At 37.8% G+C, this 21,132-nt stretch overlaps 1 protein-coding gene across 5 annotated transcripts in view; it reads right to left on the minus strand.

Moving 5' to 3' along the window:
* The window catches only part of SPICE1 (spindle and centriole associated protein 1), a 56,666-nt gene that overhangs the window by 8,302 nt on the left and 27,232 nt on the right, over positions 1 to 21,132 (minus strand). For all 5 annotated transcript variants that reach the window (XR_006787226.1, XR_006787227.1, XR_006787225.1 and 2 more), the window contains exons 8-13: positions 11,856 to 11,998; positions 10,984 to 11,121; positions 10,354 to 10,619; positions 8,752 to 8,883; positions 5,266 to 5,410; positions 4,163 to 4,387 (exon numbers count right to left, since the gene is read on the minus strand). Coding sequence is in view for 2 of the 5 variants with exons in the window: in XM_045851993.1 (XP_045707949.1) it covers positions 4,163 to 4,387; positions 5,266 to 5,410; positions 8,752 to 8,883; positions 10,354 to 10,619; positions 10,984 to 11,121; positions 11,856 to 11,998 (1,049 nt within the window). In the remaining 3 variants the exon portion in view is untranslated. The remainder of the gene's footprint in view (positions 1 to 4,162; positions 4,388 to 5,265; positions 5,411 to 8,751; positions 8,884 to 10,353; positions 10,620 to 10,983; positions 11,122 to 11,855; positions 11,999 to 21,132) is intronic.

Here is a 21,132-nt window from a genome sequence, read left to right on the forward strand (position 1 = left end):
AGAGACTTTGACGTTCCTTAAATCTTTATCACTATGCTTATGAAAAACCATCTGTGCGTTCACATTTTATCATGTGTATTAACTACATCTGGGAATCTTGGGGGTAGGAACAATACAGACAATAATGTAAACCGAGGATGGTCAGCAAAGGCATCTCTGAAGAAGTAAAATTTTTAAATAATTACATGGTGGCAGAAAGTAGAGCAAAGAACATTACAGGAAGAGAACAGCATATGTGAAGGCCTCAAAATAGGAAAGAGCAAAGAAGGCGTCCAGTCTAGCTGTCACATAGCAACAAGGGAAAACTGGAAAAATATGAGATTGGAGAGGTATGCAGGGTCCATTTCTTGTAGTGCTTTTTAAACCATGTTTGGAATTTTCTAGTTTAATCCAAGAGCAATGAGACGTGGAGAAGGTTTGGCAATGACTCAATTTACATTTCTTAAATGCTGTGGATAATTGGAAAGTCCAGGAATGGAAGAGACCAGTCAGCAACTGTGGTAATCTAGAAGAAAGATGATAGTAGCTGTAAGATATGTTCAGTTTAGAACACGCTAAGTTTAAGGCTCCTTATAACCCATCCATATATCTATCCAAGCAGAAGGATACATGAGTTGGAAACGCAAGAGGCTTCTAGACTAAGATCCAAAACTGGAAGTTTCTGGCATATTGGAAGTATTGGAAGCAATGAGAATGAATGAGATTGCCTAGAGAAAAAGAATAGAGTGAGGAGGAAAAAAAAATAGTTCCTAGGCCTGAAGAGCTTAACATTTAGAGTCAGGTAAAGGAGGAGAAGCAAGCAAACCAGATAGAAATGAAGCAACCAGAGATATTAAAACTTATTAATTATGGAGACCACCTCCAGATAAACAGAAATCAAACTGGGATCAAAATGACTGCCGCCTGGGGCAGGCCTGGAGGTGGGAGAGGAAGAGAGCCTTGTATGTACTTTTTCTTAACCACATGCAAATAGGAATTTGAATTAACTCTTTAAGGAATGGAATATAAGAAAATAAAAACAGCATATATATACTACTCTTAATAGCTTATTTTTATTGTTTTTTATCATTACTATTTATCCCCCATGCCCTCTCCCACTTCCACCCACCAATAAAGGAAAGTAGAAATAAATTAGTAGCTAAAGAAAATATTTACGATAAGAAATTTTAGATATGGTAGATATTCTCCAATATGGTAGCCTCTGGGCCACATGTGGCTATTCATATTCAAATTTAAATTAAAATTAAATAAACTTAAAATTCAGTTCCTCAGTCACACTAGCCACATTTCAGGTGCTCGGCAGCCCCGGGGGCCAGGGGCTACCTGTTAAATAGAGCAGATACAGAACATTTTCATCATCACAGAAAGTCCTACTGGACAGAGTCGTCTAGAACATAACTGAACCCTGATGAAGGGCCCTATGTATCGCCCATCTTTATCCACATGTTCAATTTTACTGAACAGTTCTTTACATGTGAGAATTCTAAACACAATGCTGAAAATATGATACAACTTCATTTCAGAGTACATATTCAAGGATAGGTATACCCAGACACTCTAAAAGCAATGTGCCTTGTTATTTTTCATGCAAAACCCACTGAAAATGCTAACAAGATGTTGTCTACAAAAACATAATTTGCTTTAATCAACATTTAGTATATTTCCCATCAGTAAAAATATTTATAGCAATTGTTTCTTTAAAAAAATGTTAAGCTAGTTTAGTATCACCAATGAAAAACAATTTACAGTATCTCAAAAGAAATCATTAGACAAGCCTTTTAAAGCTGTGTAAATATTTGGAAACTTAATTTAAGAAATGAAAATCTAACCTGAACAGAAATCAGATTTGATGTATTTCCCAACTCTAGCCAGAGTTAGTAATAATCTCTAGTCTTCTAAAGAGGAAATATTGAATCAAAGAATTACAGAGCTGAAGGGACAGCAAAAATAAAGGAAACCCTCTCATTTCAGAGATAGGAGAACTGAAGCCCAGAGAAGGTGCAGAAAATAGTAGCCCCGCGCCTCACGGCTAGTCACTGAATGAGCAACCAGCGCTCCAGCATTCTGACACTCCACCAGTCCGGTCTCCCTACCCCACACAGATCTGACAGGCCCTACCTTTGCATTATAAATGCCAAAACTAATTTTATAAAAGCAAAGATTTGTCATATTCTTTAATCCCTTATGGCCTTTCCAGATCCTCTATTAGAAACATACATCAAAGCACAGAAGATCTGACAAACTTTATATGTCTTAAGGACAGTAAGTGATATTTTTCTATTCTTCTATATAAGATAAACACTTATTAAGAAATAAAAATTTAGGCAAATCAGGGCAAAGTAATATTTTTCTAAAAACTTTGAGAGTCTAAAGTAGTCTTTTGATTGAAGAACTCTTTCAAAAATGAAATGAAAACTATAGCTCCAGAAAAATACATATGTAGGCAAGTAAATATAATTTTCCAAACAATGAAGCAGTCCATGGAACTTCTGAAGACCATCTCGAGAGTCGTGTTTTTGAAGTAAGCCGTGCTGATCTACAGTATGATAAAATTGCATTTAGAAAATCTGAGCTAATTACTGAGGACACTCAGGGCAAAAACTACCTGACTAATTTCCATGGCATGGATCTTACCCTTGAAAAATGTGCTCCATGGCCATAAAATGGCAGATGGTGACTGAAGCTCATGCTAATATCAAGACTACCAATGGTTATTTGGTTAATCTATTCTGTGTTGGTTTTACTAAAAAATACAACAGTCAGATTCAGAAGACCTCTTGTGGAGAGCCAAGCAAGACAATGCATGCCAAGGGAGTTGGAAGCGGGCCCCAGGTTCAGCACAGCTGCCCCAGGCCACGGATGACTGCCTGATAGATTGTTGTAAGGGAAGAATGACTTGGCTGCTGCTATATCACTGTACCAAGAAGGAGCAGCAAATGTTCTTAAAAAATATGATGTACCTAGCCTTGTGGTTTGTCTTTTTCACGCTCTGCTTGAAAGCTTACTCAATACATAAAGCCTGACTTCACCAATAAACAGTTCCCTCCTCTGCATCCCAGAGAAGGGACTCCACCTGACCCCACTTTGACCCTGCCCCTTTATTTCTCAATCACCGGGTCGCCTTCCCTTGAGACCTGGCCGATCCTGCCGTGCCGTCGTGGCACCTCTTATGCTCAGCATTGACAGGTCTGCCAAATCTGGAAAGAAGATGGATAGAAATCATGACCTGAGAGGTGCAGACAAATGATGTGAAAGAAGTGGTCAAAAATTGGCTCCAGATAACACTGGAAAGACACAGAAAAGCCTGCCAATCTATTTATCTGCTTCATGAGGTCTTTTTAGAAAAGTGAAAATGCTGAAGAAGCCCAGGTTTGAATCGAGAGAACTCATGGAGCTTCATGGTGAAGGCAGCGGTTCTGCAAAAGCTCCTGGGGATGAGACAGGTGCCAGGGTTGAATGAGCTGATGGACATGAGCCCCCAGTCCAAGAACCTATTTTAAATTGAGACTCTTAATGGTGACAAATAAAAAATCATATTTGTGACTTAAAAATAAGAATCTGTGAGCTAGGTATTAACAATAATATCTTGAAATTTTATTTAAAACTCTATATATGTGCTGGAACAACAGTGACCATAAAGTAATTTTTTTCTGAAGCAATTTTTAATTGTCCATAGACTTTCATTATAAATTTCCCTGAACTGACTGAGCTAGAAAGTTTTGATGAAAAAGAGGTTAATAACCAGATCTGGCAAAATCTTTGAGGTCACAGTTCTCACCTTTCCTTGACTAAACTTTCATTACTCTTTTGAGAACAATCTCCTCTTGTTTCTTACTCCTTCCTATGCTCCTGGACCACAGGGACAAGGGGGTTTCCCCCTACTCCATGATTTAATGCTGACAGCTTTAGTCCCTTGATTTGAGCATAATATTTATAATCTTTTTTTCTAATGGAACAGATATATAAAGAAATTCAGTGTCATAGTTTGCCATAGGTATGACATACATAATGTAAACTGCCGACCCTCCTTCAACTTAAAGGATATATGTGGTAATCAATATCTTTTTAAATTCTGTTTACTGGGTAATAATGAACACAACAGATTAAGTATATGAAGCATAAAAGAACAACTACCATATAACTTTAGAAGAAGACTGCTTACCATCCTGCAGAGGAGAGAACTCCGCGTTGCTCTTCTGCCTGGGCGGCGTTAACAACACAGCCGGCTCAAACACATGTGCTGGAAAACTGTTGGCCAGATTCACACTATCTGGGGGCTCTGGCACCTGTGATAGTTTAACAGGCAAGTCTTCCTGTGGGAAATCAAGCACTTCTTCCCCTCTGAACATCAGTGGCATGGCAACATTAGCATTTACAACTGAACCCTCTAAAGAAGATGAGAGGTTATTAGCACAGAAAGGAACTATGGCCACATTTCAGGTATATATATTTAAATGCGTTTTCATAGAGGGCAAAAGCAGGTGGCTTCTACAGCCTTCACTTTTTGGGCCCCATCCTCCTTCAGCAGTGACTCACATGCCAGCGCTGGGAAGAGGTGGCCGGTTTTGAGAAAGCACTGCAGGCCTCTCACACTTGAAGACCTCCCCTAGCCACGGAGTTTATCTCATGCAAATTATATTGTAGTCAGCCACTTCCTGGAATCCCTCCCTAGAAAACACTCTTAAAACACACTTTCTACAGAGATATTCTCATCAAAGTACTATTTACAAGTAAAAAACATGAAAAAGCCTAAATATCCCACTCAACTTACCACATATGATGGCACAGCAGGTGAAAAAAGGCTTTCAAAACATTACCCAAAATGAACAAAAGTTATGAATTTTTAAAGCTCAGTGTTTTTTTTATTCCAAGACCATTTGTCTTCACCTGAGCCTGGGGCACTATGATTAAAAGTACTGGTGTTAAGTACTTCCCACTGGTCTAGGAAGCTAGTTCTGCTACTTTCTATTTGTGTGACTGCTAAGTTACCAACCCTTGATAAACCTTAGTTTTCTCATCTAAAAAATGGAGATAACAGTAACATCTACCTCATAAGACTGTTATGATGATTAAATGAGATAATACATGTAAAACACTTTAAAAGTATCTGGCATAGAACAAGTATCCAATAAATATTAGTGGCAATTATAATAGTGACAATGCTGTATATGCATAAATAGCCAATAAACCCATATAAGTTTACAGTTTTGTTTGTTTACTCTGTAAGTATTTTATTTCCAATTGGGAATAATGAGACCCACTCACCTGGATTATCCATAATTCTACCTGTGGCTCCCCTTTCTGTTGCGAGACTTTCTTTGTTGTTATTTATTACAGGACAGCTCTTCATGGCGTGTGTGAGTGATATGAGTTGCTCATCTGTTGTGACCATGTACTGCTGAAGTCTCGCCTAGAGAAAAAGGAATGAAGTAACATTATTGCCATATCAGACATCAAATCATCCATCACCTGAACTTGTATAACTATATCATTATTGTAAATACTCTAGGAATTTCTGACTTTCCTTCAAATACTAAAACAATACATTCATAAGAATACATAATTATAAATATATTAAAAGTCCCATGATAAAGGAATTGTTAAATAATTCATAGAATATTATTAATTAATAAATGCACTGCTATAACAAAAAGAATTAACCTTTTTATTGGGCTTTTACTTACAAAACCTTATATATAGATGATACTGATGGACTCTCACACTACCCCAAGAGACAGTTATATCAGATGGGGGGAACTAAACAGAATATTACAGAGACATTTAAAATGACAAACATAAACTATAAGCATTTATGGTCACGTATATAAAATAATGTTAAGAGAAATATATATGTATCTCTCTCTAAGATGTACAGACATTCGATAAAAGTCAAAGGTTATCAGAAGTCAGAAACATTATTAGTAGGACTACTGAATGAAGTATTCTAAACATTATTATATCAGTCTAAATTTTCCCCAAATTCTTCACTCATCTATCCAATGATATATGTACGTACCTCCATCTAGAAAGAGGCTTCTCAAACTTAAAATGTACAAAGCCAAACTCTTCCTGAACATCCCTGCCTCATCAATTATGGCACCACCCTTCCGACCACCCAGTCCAAAACTTTGGAATTGCCCTGTACTCTTCTCCTCTTACATCCTCTCCTTCACCCCATATCCAAGCCATCAGCAAATCCTACTGGTGGTCTTCAAAATATATTCAGAATTTGGTCACTTTTCACAACCTCTCCCTCTTTTAACCTAGACCAGGCTGCCAAGTCTCACCGGAATTTTTCCAACAGCTCCTGTCTGTAATACACTCCTTCTGTGAGTGACCTCCGACAGTCTAGTCCTACACTGTTCCCAACTAGACTGACGCACCTGGGGCCACAGCATGACCTCACAGGGGCACCACGGGACATTTTACATTTTCAAGAGAAACACAGATGTTCAATATCTGTCAGGGAGCTTGAGGAAGTTCACAGATTCTACGTTGGATCGAGATACATTCCTTTTGATGATGTTGTATCTTCACAAAGCTAGGTTTTAGTAGTTATGCTAAAAAGCAATACTGTATAAAATAATTATGGAATGGAAATAAAAGTGATGGCGTCCAATATGATTCCAAGCTTTCAGAAGCTCTGCAGCGCCCAACAGGTATACATATTCCATTAGTACATAACTGTGGCTATTTAATTGTGAATAAAAAAGTATGATTTTTTCTATCCATTTATGTCTTAAGACATTTGTGTCTTAAGCATAAGATATAAGCATAAGTTAAGATATAAATGCTTATTGTTTGAACCTAACTAAATAAATGGAACTGTTGGCTATTTCTCTTGGCCTAGGGGTGTCTTGAGACACTAAGGGCACCATCAGCCAAGAAAGGGCAGAGACCTCTGACCTGGTATTAACATATTAGCCCACACTGATCCTCTTAAAACCTACAAAAGATCGTGTCTTTTCTCGACTCCGAACCCTTCGGTGGTCTCCCATCTCACTCAGCGTAACCACCCAAGTCCTTACCCAGGCTGCAAGGCCGCACAGGACCAGGCTTATCTGCTCCTGTTTCCTACTACTCTCTCTTTCCCTCATGCCACCCCTACCACACTGGTCTCCTTGATGTTTCTGAGCTCAACAGCCACACTCCCACCTCAAGACCTTTGCAGCTATTGTTCCTCTGTTCAACTGCTCGTCTCTCAGCTACCTGCATGCTCACATCCTCATGTCTTCCAGCGTTTGCTCAAATGTCACCTCCTCAGGTACGCATGATGCATTCTATTCAGAACTTTCCATCAGAGGCACTTCCTATGCCTCTTACCTGCTTTATTTTTCTTCATAGTACGTATCACCATCACCATTTAACTTACAGTAAACTTCACTTTCTCTTCTTCTTTAAGATTTATTTAGAACATAAGCTCCACAGGGGCAAATATTTCTTTTTTGTTCACTACTGCATTTCTTGCACCTAGGACAGTGCCAGGCCCATAGTAGCTGCTCAATAGAAATTTGTTGGACAACTTAGTAAATTTTAAAACTGCCCATCTTCCCAGAATTGACCATATATGTTCACTAAAATAATCCTACATGAATGTTCATAGCAGCGTTATTCATTCATAATACACAAAAAGTGGAAACAATTCAAATGTCCACCAACTAAAGGATAAATAAGCAAATTATGGTATTGCCATATAATAGATTATTGGGTGATTAAAAAAGTGAAATGCTGATGCATGCTACAACACGATGAACCTTGAAAACATTATGCTAAGTAAAAGAAATCAGATATAAAAGACCACATATTGCATGATTCTCTTTATATTAAATACCCCAATTAGGCAAATCTGTAGAAACATAAAGTAGATTTGTAGTTGCCAGGGGCTAGAGGGAGGAGAGAATGGAGGGTGACTGCTAACAGGGTTTCTCTTTGGGGCGATAAAAACATTCTGGAATTAGGTAATGAAGCTGGTGTACAACTCTGTGAACATATTACAACTCATCGAATTACACACTTTAAAGGATGAATTAAATGGTGTGTGAACTATAATCAATTTTTTTAAATCGCATAATTATATCTACTGTCCATTTACACAGACACAACTTGTCTACTATTGTTTTCATAGTCTCTTTTGGCTGACAAATAAAAGTTGTAATAACTACCATTTGAGGACAAAAAGATGAGCAAAATTGACTCTGTCCTCAGGCAGCTCCCAGTTTTGGTGGCAGGGGCACGTGTGTACACAATTGGGTGAATACGATGACAGCAATATCCAGAGAGCATCAAAAGTACAGAAAGGAAGAATATTTGATGCAGCAAGGAGGCAGGAAGGTTTTCTAGGAGAAATACTGTATACTTCTTTTTAAATAGGAGTAATTTGCCAGACAAGAAGTAAAGAAGACTCATCTAATAAATATGAAGTTACCATAACACTCATTAAACATTTTGAATAAACTACTATAATATTGGTAGTTATCATTTAAACAGAGATTCTGTCTTCATCACTATTTAGTATGTTTCTTAAAAACAGTACATTTATTCTATACAACTCTTGTACTCATAAGTTTCTACAATAGTACCTCTCACATAAATGATGGCCAATAAAAACTACTGTTGATGATAATAAAGAAGTATAAGTAACCCTGTCAGCACAACTAAACCGAAGGCAAATAGAAGGAATCTCATACACTCTTACAGATGTTTTATATCGTACCACTGAACAGACAAAAGTATGGGATCTTATCTGGGTACCTGTGTAGCAGTATTTTCTTCTCTAAGACACAGAATTTCAGCTGTCAGAGCATCAATGAGCTCTCGATGATCACCTAATACTTGTTCCAGTTTCTGCCTTGTCTCAACTTCTTTACGCAGTTGCAGCTCACTCTACCAAAACAAACAAACAAAAAAAATCAAACTCCCATCAATAGCATCACATATTGAAAACTGAAAGTTTCTACTCAAAGTTGTCAAAGAAGAGAATACTTACAAAGTATATATTATCTGACAATAATTAGAGTTCAGTATATTTATTAAAAGGTTTATATTTCATTAAAATGTGCTGCTTTATCCTCTTTCCTTCTTTAAATAGAACACAATAAACAGAATGGTATGTAGAATTAAATAACTACAATTTTGTAGAAGAAAGTAGAAAGAAGTACATATACACATTGCTTGAACATACGCAAACCATCTCTAGAAGGGCACACAGGTGTAGGTGTGTGCTCTAACAAATGATAGTTGGCTACAAGGAGGCACACAGGTTAAATGGAAGTTAGGGGTGGGAATTAGATTTTTCATCATACACCCGTCTGTATCTTTGAATTTCATAGCATGTGAATATATCACCAATTTGAGAATTAAGTCTGCTAAAAATATAACTTAAGATAAATGACAATAGGTTTAAATGGTTGACCTTTGTAAAGCAAATGATTAGCTAAAAAAGTACATGCTTCTAAGCCTGTAATACTTTCAGAAAGCCAGAGGTACACTCCTGGAGATTCCTGAATTGAGGGTGGAAGAATGTTAAGACTTTCGTAAGTCTGACACTACAACAAATCTTTCACTAAAAAGCAATTTCACGAGGAGAGCTCCAGAGAAATTGAAACCTCTGAATTAAAGAAGCCAGTCACCTTTTTTAATAATAAAATTTCCTCAAATATTATCATATTTTATGTTTAACAAACTTAATACATAAAATAGTTAAATTATTTTAAAAGATGAACTACATAGCTAACTCTAATTCCACCGTACTCTGAGGACCAATGATTATTATTCACAAATGAATTAAAGAAACAATTCTTGCTTGTCCTATAAATTATTTCATGACAATAAAATGTCTCCCACTAAGATGCTGAAGCAAAGCCCAAGTTCCCAGTCACAGAGATGACATGAGGAATTCTCCCAAACTCTTGTCTACAGACAACAGGCATGCTGCTCGCACACTGAACTCGAGTGGGAGTAGGAAGCGGAGGAGAGCAGTAGTAGAATGAGGACACATTTAGTAGTTCTATTGAATCTATAACGGCTGAACAATAACATTCAATATTAGCACAAAATTGCTTATTGAGCATGGATTTACTTTCCTAATTACATTTTACTAAAGCTCACATTAAAATCAACATTACTTCCCTGAGTAATTATCTACACACTAGATGATACAAGAATCAGCACGTAGAGGGACATTCAGAGGATACCTTTACTGCAGAAAATCGAAAACTGAGGTATTTTAAACAAAGCTATTCAAACCTGGCTATACTTTATTTGGAAGTTGCAACCAATTAAGTATAAAGGGAAAATCCCACACCTTTCCTCCAGTGCTGGGAAGGAGAGATTCTAACAGCCTCGTGCTCTTACCTCTTTAAGGTACCGGACCAGGCGGCAGAGGGAGCTCACCAGCGACAGGGTGAAGCCTGTGAGACCCTGACTGCTCTGCGGTTCCTTGACCTCACGACCCGTCGATCGCTCATACTCTTCCATTTCATATTCCACTTCATGTATCATGTGTTTGAGGATACCCAGGCTGGGATTGCTGCTATTTGATAAGTCTGTGGAGGCTGTGCTAGCTGATAACATGTTTTTCTTCTGCTTAGAAGGAACACGCAACTCCGGTTTTCTTTTCACTGACAATGACAGAGATCATTCTATTTCAAGATCAAGGAAATTACAATGGAAAACTACTAGAAAAACCTTTGGCTGTTGTTTACAGTTTATAAAAGGTTTATAGAAGTTATCACCATTTTCTCACAAAAGTCTATAGAGTTTAAACCAGATTTACACTATGTATAAGGAATATACTAGAACCATCTTTCTACAGAGTTACAATGGGATAAAAGGGGGCATTTCTTAGCTACCACTCAACAAATTCTTACTTTTAGCTAGATCCAGCTGGATGAGTTTAAAGGAAAAAACATTTACTAAAACCTTAAGATAGTTGTATGAAGTTACATGTTTAATAATTCATCTTTGTAAATGAAAGGACTAAACCTTTATTGAATGGCTGCTTTTGCTTCCTGGAGTTCAGCACTTGTCCCACAGCATAGCTCGAGGCCACAGACTCAGCGGATTCCTTGGGCTGAAGCCTGGTGTGGATTCTCTTAACTGCGTTGGTAGCATTCAAAGCAGCTAAAACAAAGAATAGTTCCAAAAGTACCTCAGGTGAAACGTTTAAAGCATTTCAATTGGCAGATCAGTCAGTATCTTCATTAGGCTAAGACAGTCAAAATTCGATTAACTCTTTTAAAAATTACTGTGTTCAAGAAATAACATAATAAAGCTATCATATAGGAGACAGTTCTGCCTGGCATGGGCCTAGCTGCCAGTGGAAAACAAGGTCCGATGCACAGGACCCACACCCACGGATAGGTTCTCCCATGGGGAATCAGGCCTGCATTGCACCTAGGCTGCTTTGAGACTTGCTTTTTGCTAAAACTCCCTCACCCTGAATTGAGAAAGCAAGTGCTTACTGTAACTTCCTAAAGTCTGTGCTAATCCTCTCCAGTATGGAGTGTAACCAGTTCAATCACTTTTCCCTTTGCATTTGCAAATATCCTTCTTCTGTGATGTGATTAGTGGCATCATCTCCTTTGTTTTCTGTAAAAGGTAGCCACCTAAAGCGAATCTGTGCATAGTAAATGAGGACCATCATGTAATGTGCCCAGAAAAGCAATAAAGGCCTGTCAAGGCAAGGGCCAAGGCTTATTCTCCTCTTGAGAGAGAAGCCATGCCGTCCCTTTTCCTCCACAGGACTCGGTAGTCCGTGTGAGTTTCTTACATCTCATCCACAATGTCGTCAACCCCACAAGCCGGGGTCCACATCACTATCACCCTGTGAGAAATAATACAATGGGAGAATATACCTTTTTGTCCTTCTGATGGAGAGGCAGATGATGGAGTTTCTGGAGGGCTTGATATTTGTGACTGTGTTGCTATTTTATGCTGAATATCAGCCCACAGTTGATTAATTAAGTCAGAATTATCTTCTTTTAGTTGGTGAAGAAACCTATAAATTATGAGGCAACAGCTATATTAGAATTAATAAGTGCTACCATTTAGACTGTTCAACTGTTTACATGTTGGATTTGAAGAAAACTTTTTATAACTCATAATCAAAGAAAAAATCTGTTTTGCTTTAACTTATAAGACAGAGGGCTAAAATGCCAGTCTTCTTAGTGTTAGGAGGAATCATTCCGTCTCTCTCCCAGTTCCCAGTCTATGTTGGCTCCTAAAGCAGGGACGTTTTGCCCTGTCTGAAGTGGTGTAAGTCCCTCCTCCCTTCTCTTTCTCTAGAGAAAGTACATGGCTTGGTTCCTTTTGTTTTTTTTCTCCTACTAAGAAGCGTGTTCTCATGTGAGAGGATAGCTAAGAAGCTAGGAAAATTTCCAGGCAAGTGGAATAAGGAAACTGAGACAAGAAAGTGAAACAAGGCCAAACAATTTGAACAACTTACAGCCAGCTGGTGAATCCCAGGACCTTATCTCTTCTAATCAAGGACACCTGAAAGCAAATGGTTTCTATTTCCCCTCCCTACCCAGAGAATACATGGCTTAAATTTCCCTGGTCTGGAAAACACAAAACAGACACCCAATTAATGCCATTTGTGCCAGCTAAACTCAAGGACACATTAAGTCAGGGGAACAAATAACCAAAAAGCCCATTAAAAGCCAGACAGACCCAAGATAAAAGTAAAACAGACCGGAGAATAATCACATCCCGGTACACTCATTGTAATGCATCAGCATATGAAAAATGCACCTGGAAAGCTGTTGAATATTCAGCTGAAACACTCCCCTAAGATTCTCACCCACAGGAAAAAAAAAGATAAAAACCCTCAGGACAGACTCAGAGTGGGCACACACATGCCCCTTCCCTGGAAGCTCCTGGAGTCCAAGGGTCCCCAAGAGATTTGCAGCCAGGGGACCAACAGGCAGCAGCAGTTTGATCTCAGATCCTGTCTCCAAGGTCCCCTTTCCTCTGACTTCCCAGTGAGCTAAAAGCAGCCCCACCTTAGCTCACTTCTGCCTCTGTAGCCTTCACTTCCCAGCGAGCTAACAGCAGCCCAGCCTCAGCTCACTCCTTTCCTGTATTGTTCCTAGGGAGCCAAAGCAGAGCCCTGCCAAGGCTCTCTCCTGTTAACTCTCCTGTTGCCTCTTCTACCCTAAGTCCTTCCCTTGTTTCACTGTACCAGCCTTAATCAACACACTCTCAAAATCACCTGGACTCATGTTGCGAAATCTTTCCTACACCAAGTCAAGAACTCACATACTATAGGCCGGCCTGAGGCAGACCTACTCCAGCTGGTCCATGCCTGGTAACACTCAGAACACTCTCTGTCCATCATCACTCAAGCAAAGTGACTGGAGCAGACTCTGCCCTGTGTGTTGAGGAGGAGAGAGAGGAAATAGGAAGAAGAGCTGTAGTGTAGAAAACTATAGAGTGAAGCTTTTTGCTGTAAACATCTTCGTCATCGAAAAAGCTGGTGTTTTAACCTCCAGTTGTCTATTTCTCAATTGGACTACGACTTAACAGAGCTAGGAGTCCAAAAAGCAGAAACAACCCAAACGTCCACTAGCTAATGAATGTGATGTATTTCCACACAATGGAATATTATGGAGCTGTAAAAATGAATGAAGCACTGATATATCTAATACCTAAAACATGGATGAATCTTGAAAACATGCTAAGTAAAAGACACCAGACACAAAAGACCACATATTGCATGATTCTATACCTCTGAAATGTCCAGAACAGGCAAATCCACAGACATAGAAAATAGACTAAACTAATAGATTAGATAAGGCTCAAGAGTTTTGGAGGAAAGTGGGTTTTGACTGTTAAAGAATGTAGGGTATCTTTTAGGGGTAATGAAAATGTTTTAAAATTGATTGTAGACTTCACAATTCTGTGAATATACTAAAAACCATCAAATATCACACTTTAAATGGGTGAACTATAAATAAATAAAGCCATTACCAAAAAACAAACAAACCAGCCAGGACAAGCAAAATCTTCTTTAGTGGCACCATAAACCTCATCCAAATGAAGTTGCTATCAAGCAACCTCCAGGCAGCACACTGAACATTAGTGGTGATAAAGTCTTATATTAAGCAAAAACTCCGTAATGTAGTCTAGTCACAGGGAGACTCCTCTGTAAGACAGTGCTAGGTCTAAGTCTAAATAAACTTCAGGACAAATACTAAGACAAGTGTTGGAATAAAATTTCTGTACAAATTGGAAAATCCAAACTAGTTGAACTCACATTTCTGTCTCTAATGTTTAAGAGTCAGGTTACATAAAATAATAACAAAAAGAAAAAATATAATACTATCTATGGTAGACTTAAGAATAATCCCCCACACCCGCTGGTGTGGCCCAGTGGACTGAGTACCAGTCTGCAAACCAAAGGGTTGCTGGCTCGATTCCTGGTTGCGGGCCACGTCTCCATTTGGGGGGGTGTGAGACGCAACAGATTGATGTCTCTCTCGCACATCAATGTTTCTCTCCCTCTCTTTCTCCCTCCTTTCCCCTGTCTGAAAGTGAGTAAAATTTTTCTTTTTAAAAAAAAAAAAAAAGGAAGACAAATCCCCAAAGTTACCTACAACCTAATCCCTGGAACCTGTGTTACCCTATCTGACCAAAAAGGGATTTTGCAGTTGTGTACATCCATACAAAGACAGTATATTTATAAACTTAAATAAAATGGATAAGTTCCTAAGAAAATATGATTTACTAAAATTGACTTGAGTAGAAATAGAAAATTTAAATTGAAAGATTTCAGCTAATGGAAAATTCACCCACACCTGTTCCCCAAGAAGCAAAAGAAAACTATAACATGAAACTTTAAAAGAAATATAATATATTTAAACAAGCATTTGGATATATATATATATATATACACACATATATCTTGAATCAGAAAATCAAACACTGAGACAAAAAAAAGGTTAAAACCAGGAAGGAATAAAACAAGAATTGATTAAACTCAGGAAGTAAATCCAAGAAAAAGAAAAACTACCTGAGAAATAAATAACAAAGTATAATATGTTCAATGGAGAAATGTTAAGTAAACATTTAATAATGAACACTGATAAATTACAGGAAAACAACAAAAAGATTAAAAATAAGATTAAGAAGAATAAAAATGGCTACAGAGCAAGTACTTGAAATGAAAGACAGAAAAGATAAAAAAAAGAAAAGAAAAAAGGAGTCCCTGAAAAAAAGAAACCAGTTATATAGAACTAATTTAAAACTATAATCCAAAACTTTCAAAAAAAGAATCCATATATGAAAGGGCTAACTGGCTTGAATTGACCTGGAAAGGTAAACTCTAAGGCATAACTTAGCAATATTTAAATTTTAAAGATAAAGGAAATAAAATTTAAATTTAAATTTAAATATAAATAAAATAAAATATAAATATAAATGCTAAAAAATAAAATACAAAGTTAAATAACAAGTCACTAGATAAAAGTGTCAAATTATTTCAAAGGACAAGTAATCCTGACCAGTATGGCTCAGTTGGTTGGGCACCATTCCACAAAGTAAATGGTCCCCAGTTCAATTCCTGGTCAGGGCACATGCCTGGGTTGCAGGTTCAGTCCCCAGGAGGAGTGGACAAGAGGCAACCAATTGATGTTCCTCTCTTGCATCAGCATTTCTCTCACTCTCTTTTTCCCTCCCTCACCTCTCTATAAAGTATATAAAATCTTTTTTAAAATAACAAAATAAAATAAAATAAAAAGGCAAGAAAATTATCCTAGAATCAGACTTCTCAAAGGCAACATTCAAAGCAAATCAAGAGTGAAGTAGCATTTTCAAGAAAGTTAAGGGGGGAAAAATATGAACCAAAGAATTTATATCTAGCTAAGTTGTCCATCAAGTATCAAAGCTATAGAAAAACTCTGAAATGTATAAGAAATCAGGGAATACAGTATTCAAAAACCCTATGAACTTTATCTGAGAGATCCAAAAAAGAGTTAGGGAAATGTCATAAAAAGACTGAGATGAACATTTACTATATTTACTTGTAGCTCTAAGATTAAAACAAAAATGGGATACAGAAGATATTAACAACATAATGAAGTGGACCTTGTGGATATACATTTAGAACCTTATACCTTGTTAATAGAGAATACATCTTCTCGAGCACACACATGGAACATTCACAAAAATTTGATCATATATTAGGTCACAAAGAAAACATCATTAAGTTCCACAAGTAAAAATATTACAAACCACACTCTGAATGTAATGTAATCAAACTAAGAATAATAAAACAAAACAACAAAGAGGTTTTTCTATCTGGAAACATTTTTTTTAAACCTATTAAACGACTGTTAGGTAAAAGGGAAAAACATAAACTAAAATTACTTAATTTCTAAAAGAACAAAACACTATATATTGGAATATACAGTACACATTAAAAGCAGTGTTTAGAGAAAAATTCAGAAGCTTAAAAATGTTTGTCAATTAAGAATAAACAAATGAAAATAAATTCCCAACTCAAAATACTAGGAAAAAAAGGAAAAGAAAGAAAATGAAGACAAAAACAAAAACTGATGATAAAGAAATCAGAAAGTGGTAGCTCTAATTAATAAATCAAAATCCTTGTTCTTTGAAAATTTAACAAAGTAGACAAACCACTAACCAATTTTAATAGGGGGAAAGGGAACCAAAAGAAATAATAAGGGAGAGAGAAGCACTGAAACAGAAAATATTTTTTAGCTGTATACAGATTATTCACACACCTCTATGTCAATATATTGATAAACCTAAATAAAATCACTAAGATCCTAAGAAATCATAATTCACCAAAATTGGCTAGATTAGAAATACAAGATTGAAATAATCCTATTTCCATAGAAGAAATAAAGTTATTAAAGCATTTCCCTACCATAAAAGCACCAGGCTCAAATAGTTCACAGGGGAATTCTACCAAATCTTCAAAGAACAGATAATCCCAATGCTATATAAACTATTCCAGTACTTAAAAATTAGAACCTTATATTCTTCTTATGAAATCAAGTATATCACTGTTACTTTAATCTGATATTCTAAAATTTAAAAAGTATAGACAATATCACTTATGAATATTAATGAAAAATACTAAGTAAAATATTAATAAATAATTATCAACACCGTAATAATTAAAAGTAATATACCATGGCCAAGTGTAATTTATTTCAGGAATGCAAGGATAGTTCAACATTAGGAAATCCATAATATAATGTATCAAAGTAATAGATCTAAACAGGAAAATCACATGATTATCCCTAAATGTTGAAAAAGTCTTTGACAAAATTCAGTACTCAATCTTGTTAAAAAATTTCAAAAAAACAGTAATTAACAGATATTTCCTTAGAACTGTTTTTTTTAATAACCCTCAGCATTAAAGTCAGTATCTTACTTAAAAGAAAACAATAGTGTCATTTTCACAAATCAGGACCAACATAAGAATGCCCACTATCTCCACTGTTACTTAACACTGTCCTGTAGTTACTGCAATATGCAAAAGAAAGTCAACTAGAGGCATAAGACTTAGGAAACAAGTAAAACTATGTAATCTGCAGATAATATAATACAATACCAAAACAACAAACAAAGAAAAAAACCCCTGAAAATCATTGCTAACCTAACTCAATCAAGAGTCAATAAGGTAGCAGGATATCAAGATAATACACTGAAATCAACAGACTTCATGAACATAAACAATAACTAGTTAGAAGGTTAGAAGAGAAAACCCCATTTAAGGGTAATCAAAAATATATAATACATAGGAATAAATGTAATAAGAAATGAGCAAAACCTATTGAGAAAAACTTCGTTAAAATATTCTTCAAAAACAAAAAAGTTAACGAACAAATGGAAAAACATTCTTTGTGCTAGAATAGTAAAACAACATAATAAAGATGTCTGTTCTCTCTAGTTAATTCACTAATATAACAAAAATACCAGTAACCTTGTATTAGCTTCATAAGTTGATACCAAAGTTCATACAAAAAAGTAAACATGTTAGAATCATTAAGGGGCTTCCAGTCAAGATGGAGATGTAGGTAAACACACTTTGCCTCCTCACACAACCACAAGAAAAATCACAAATAACCTCAAAACAAAAAACACCAACGCTGGAAGAAAACCAAACTGTATGAAAGTCTGACAACTGAGGATTTAAAGACAAATTCATCCAGACAGGTAGGAGGGGTGGAGACAGGGAGTTGAGGCACAGAGGACAGGTGTGGCACAGAGCATGGCAGTGGCAGTGGGAAGGTGGTCCCACATTCACCTGTGGTGGATAAAAATTGGGAAGGATACCTTGGAGGGAGTGAGGCCAGAGCATGCAATCCAGGTTTCAGCACGGGAAGATGGAGACTCACAACTTATGACTGTAAAAACCAGGGGGGCTGGGGCAGCATAAGAAATTGCTGGTTTCTCAGGAGAGTCTTTAAAGCACCTGCATGGGCTTTGAACATATGCAAATCCATATCACTATCTGTAGCTATAGCTTATTTGTTTCACTTCCAAGTGTATCATGGCAAATGAACAGGGCTTTTGTCTGTTTGTTAATAATGTGCAAGGATTTGATTTAAAAAAATAAAATAAAAGAACCCTTTAACTTTACTCTAGAATAAATAAAACTTAATTCATTTTCCTACCAAAAAAAAAGTAGTCAGAGGACTTGAACAGATAGATATTTTTCCAAAGATACACAAACAGCCAACAGGTGCATAAAAAGGTGCACAACACCACTAATACTCAAGAAAATACACATCAAAACCACAATGAGATATCACTTCACCCAATGGCTTTTTCAGGATGGCTATCATGAAAAAGTCAAAAGGTAAAAAGTGTTGGTGATGAGGTGGGGAAAAGGGAACCCTTATGTACTATTGATGGGAATATAAATGGTACAGCCACTATGGAAAACAGTACAGTGTTTCTCAAAACATTAAAAAGAAAACTACCATATGATCCAGCAATTCCACTCATGGGTATATAGCCAAAGGAAATGAAAACAGGACCCCTGAGTTATCCGTATTCCCATGTTGATTGCAGCATTTTCCACAATTGCCAAGATCGAAATAACCTGTTTGTCAACAGATACACACACACACACACACACACACACACACACACACACACACAATGAAATCTTATAGAGCCATCAGAAAAAAAAAGAAATCCTACCCGAGATTTCTGGTCAAGATGGCAGCATAGGTAAACGTGGCTCGCCTCCTTGTATAAAACAACCATCACTCAGAACTGGCAAAAAAACAAGTTGAATGGGAGTCTGTCAACTACGGAATTAAAGCAACCACATCCGTCCAAACTGGTAGGAGAGGCAGAGATGTGGAACAGACTGGTCCCACAACCACATGTGGTGGATAAAAATTCGGGAGGCTATCTAGGGAGTTAGGAGTCCCAACCCCACACCAGACTCCCAGGCCAGGGTCCCAGTGCCAGGAAGATAAACCCCTATTACTTCTGGCTGCAAAAACTAGTAAGGGATTGAGTTGGTGAAAGAAACTTTTGGAGTCCCAAGCAGTTTCTCTTAAAGAACCCACACATGGACTTAATCAGACTCACTCCCTCTGAGCTCCAGCACCAGGGTAGCAGCTTGAAAGGAAGCAGTGGTATACGAGGAGAGAGGGAAGTGTCTGGCATCAAGGTGAGAGCTGGGAAACAGCTTTCTCCCAGACAGAAAGGCAGGACACTGTCTCTCTTCTGAACCCTCCCTACATACAGCCACAGAGCAAGCAGGCTGTTGCCATATCTGAGACTCCATCAACCTAACTAACACTGTTTGCCCTACCCTGGAGATCCCCAGAGACTCCCTCCCACCTACCCTATGGGCCCACCCAAGCAGCTTTTCCATGAATGGCTGGTCTTGGCTCATGCTTCACAACTTCCTAAACCCTCTCAAACAAGCAACAGCCAGCCTCAGGTAGCCCTCAGACCCCTGCCTCTTACTAAGAAATCCCAGGCCCAGCACTAGCAATAACTAGCCTAGACTCACAGCTTGACTTCGCCTGGGAATCTCCAAGCTCAGCACAAGTAGCAGCCTTCTCAAACTGCTTTATAGCTCAGGCAGTGTAGTTCCAGGCAAAACACAGTAGGAGGCTAACCTTGGCCTGCAACAACTGAAAAACCCCAGGGCTTGCACACCCAGTGGTCAGCAACAGACCACATCAGAACACCACCAACCTGCCCCTGTACGGCTGATCCTCCACAGAGGGTGGAGGTTGGTGGTCAGAGGTCACAGACAATCCTTGCAGCTGACTGGCCTGGGTAAGTCCTTCCCAATGACCTGCCAACAGTAATCAAGGCTCAACTACAAGAGGAGAGTGTACTCAGCCCACACAAAGGGCACAACTTGAGTACCCAGGTTGGGTGATAGAGGAGGCTGTGCCACTGGACCCTACAGGACACTTACTACATTAGGCTACACTACCAAGACACAGAGTCAAAACAGCTCTACCTAAAACATAGAAACAAATACAGGGAGGCTGCCAAAATGAGGAGACAAAGAAACATAGCCCAAATGAAAGAACAGGTCAAAACTCCAGAAGAAGAGCTACACAAAATGGAGATAAGCAATCTATCAGATGCAGAGTTCAAAACACTGCTCATAAGAATGCTCAAGGAATTTAGTGAGGACCTCAACAGCATAAAAAAGATCCAGTCAGAAATGAATGACCCTTAATTAAAATAAAGAACAATTTACAGGGAAACAACAGTATAATGGATGAAGCTGAGAATCAAATCAATGATTTGGAACATAGGGAAGAAAAAAACAACCAATCAGAACAAGAAGAAAAAAGAATCAAAAGAAAAAACAAACAAACAAACAAACAAGGATAGGGTAGGCAGCCTCTGGGACAACTTCAAGCATTCCAACATTTGCAAAATAGGGGTTCCAGAAGGAAAAGAGAAAAAGCAAGAAATTGGAGATCTAGTTGAAAAATAATGAAAGAAGCCCTGGCTGGCATAGCTCAGTGGATTGAGTGCGGGCTGCGAACCAAAGCATCGCAGGTTCAATTCCCAGTCAAGGCACATGCCTGGGTTGCAGGCCACGACCCCCAGCAACCGCACATTGATGTTTCTCTCTTGCTCTCTCTTTCTCTCCCCCTTCCCTCTCTA

The sequence above is a fragment of the Phyllostomus hastatus genome, unplaced genomic scaffold, assembly GCF_019186645.2.
Source record: "Phyllostomus hastatus isolate PE091 unplaced genomic scaffold, TTU_PhHast_1.1 phas_contig_86, whole genome shotgun sequence".
Classification (NCBI taxonomy): domain Eukaryota; kingdom Metazoa; phylum Chordata; class Mammalia; order Chiroptera; family Phyllostomidae; genus Phyllostomus; species Phyllostomus hastatus.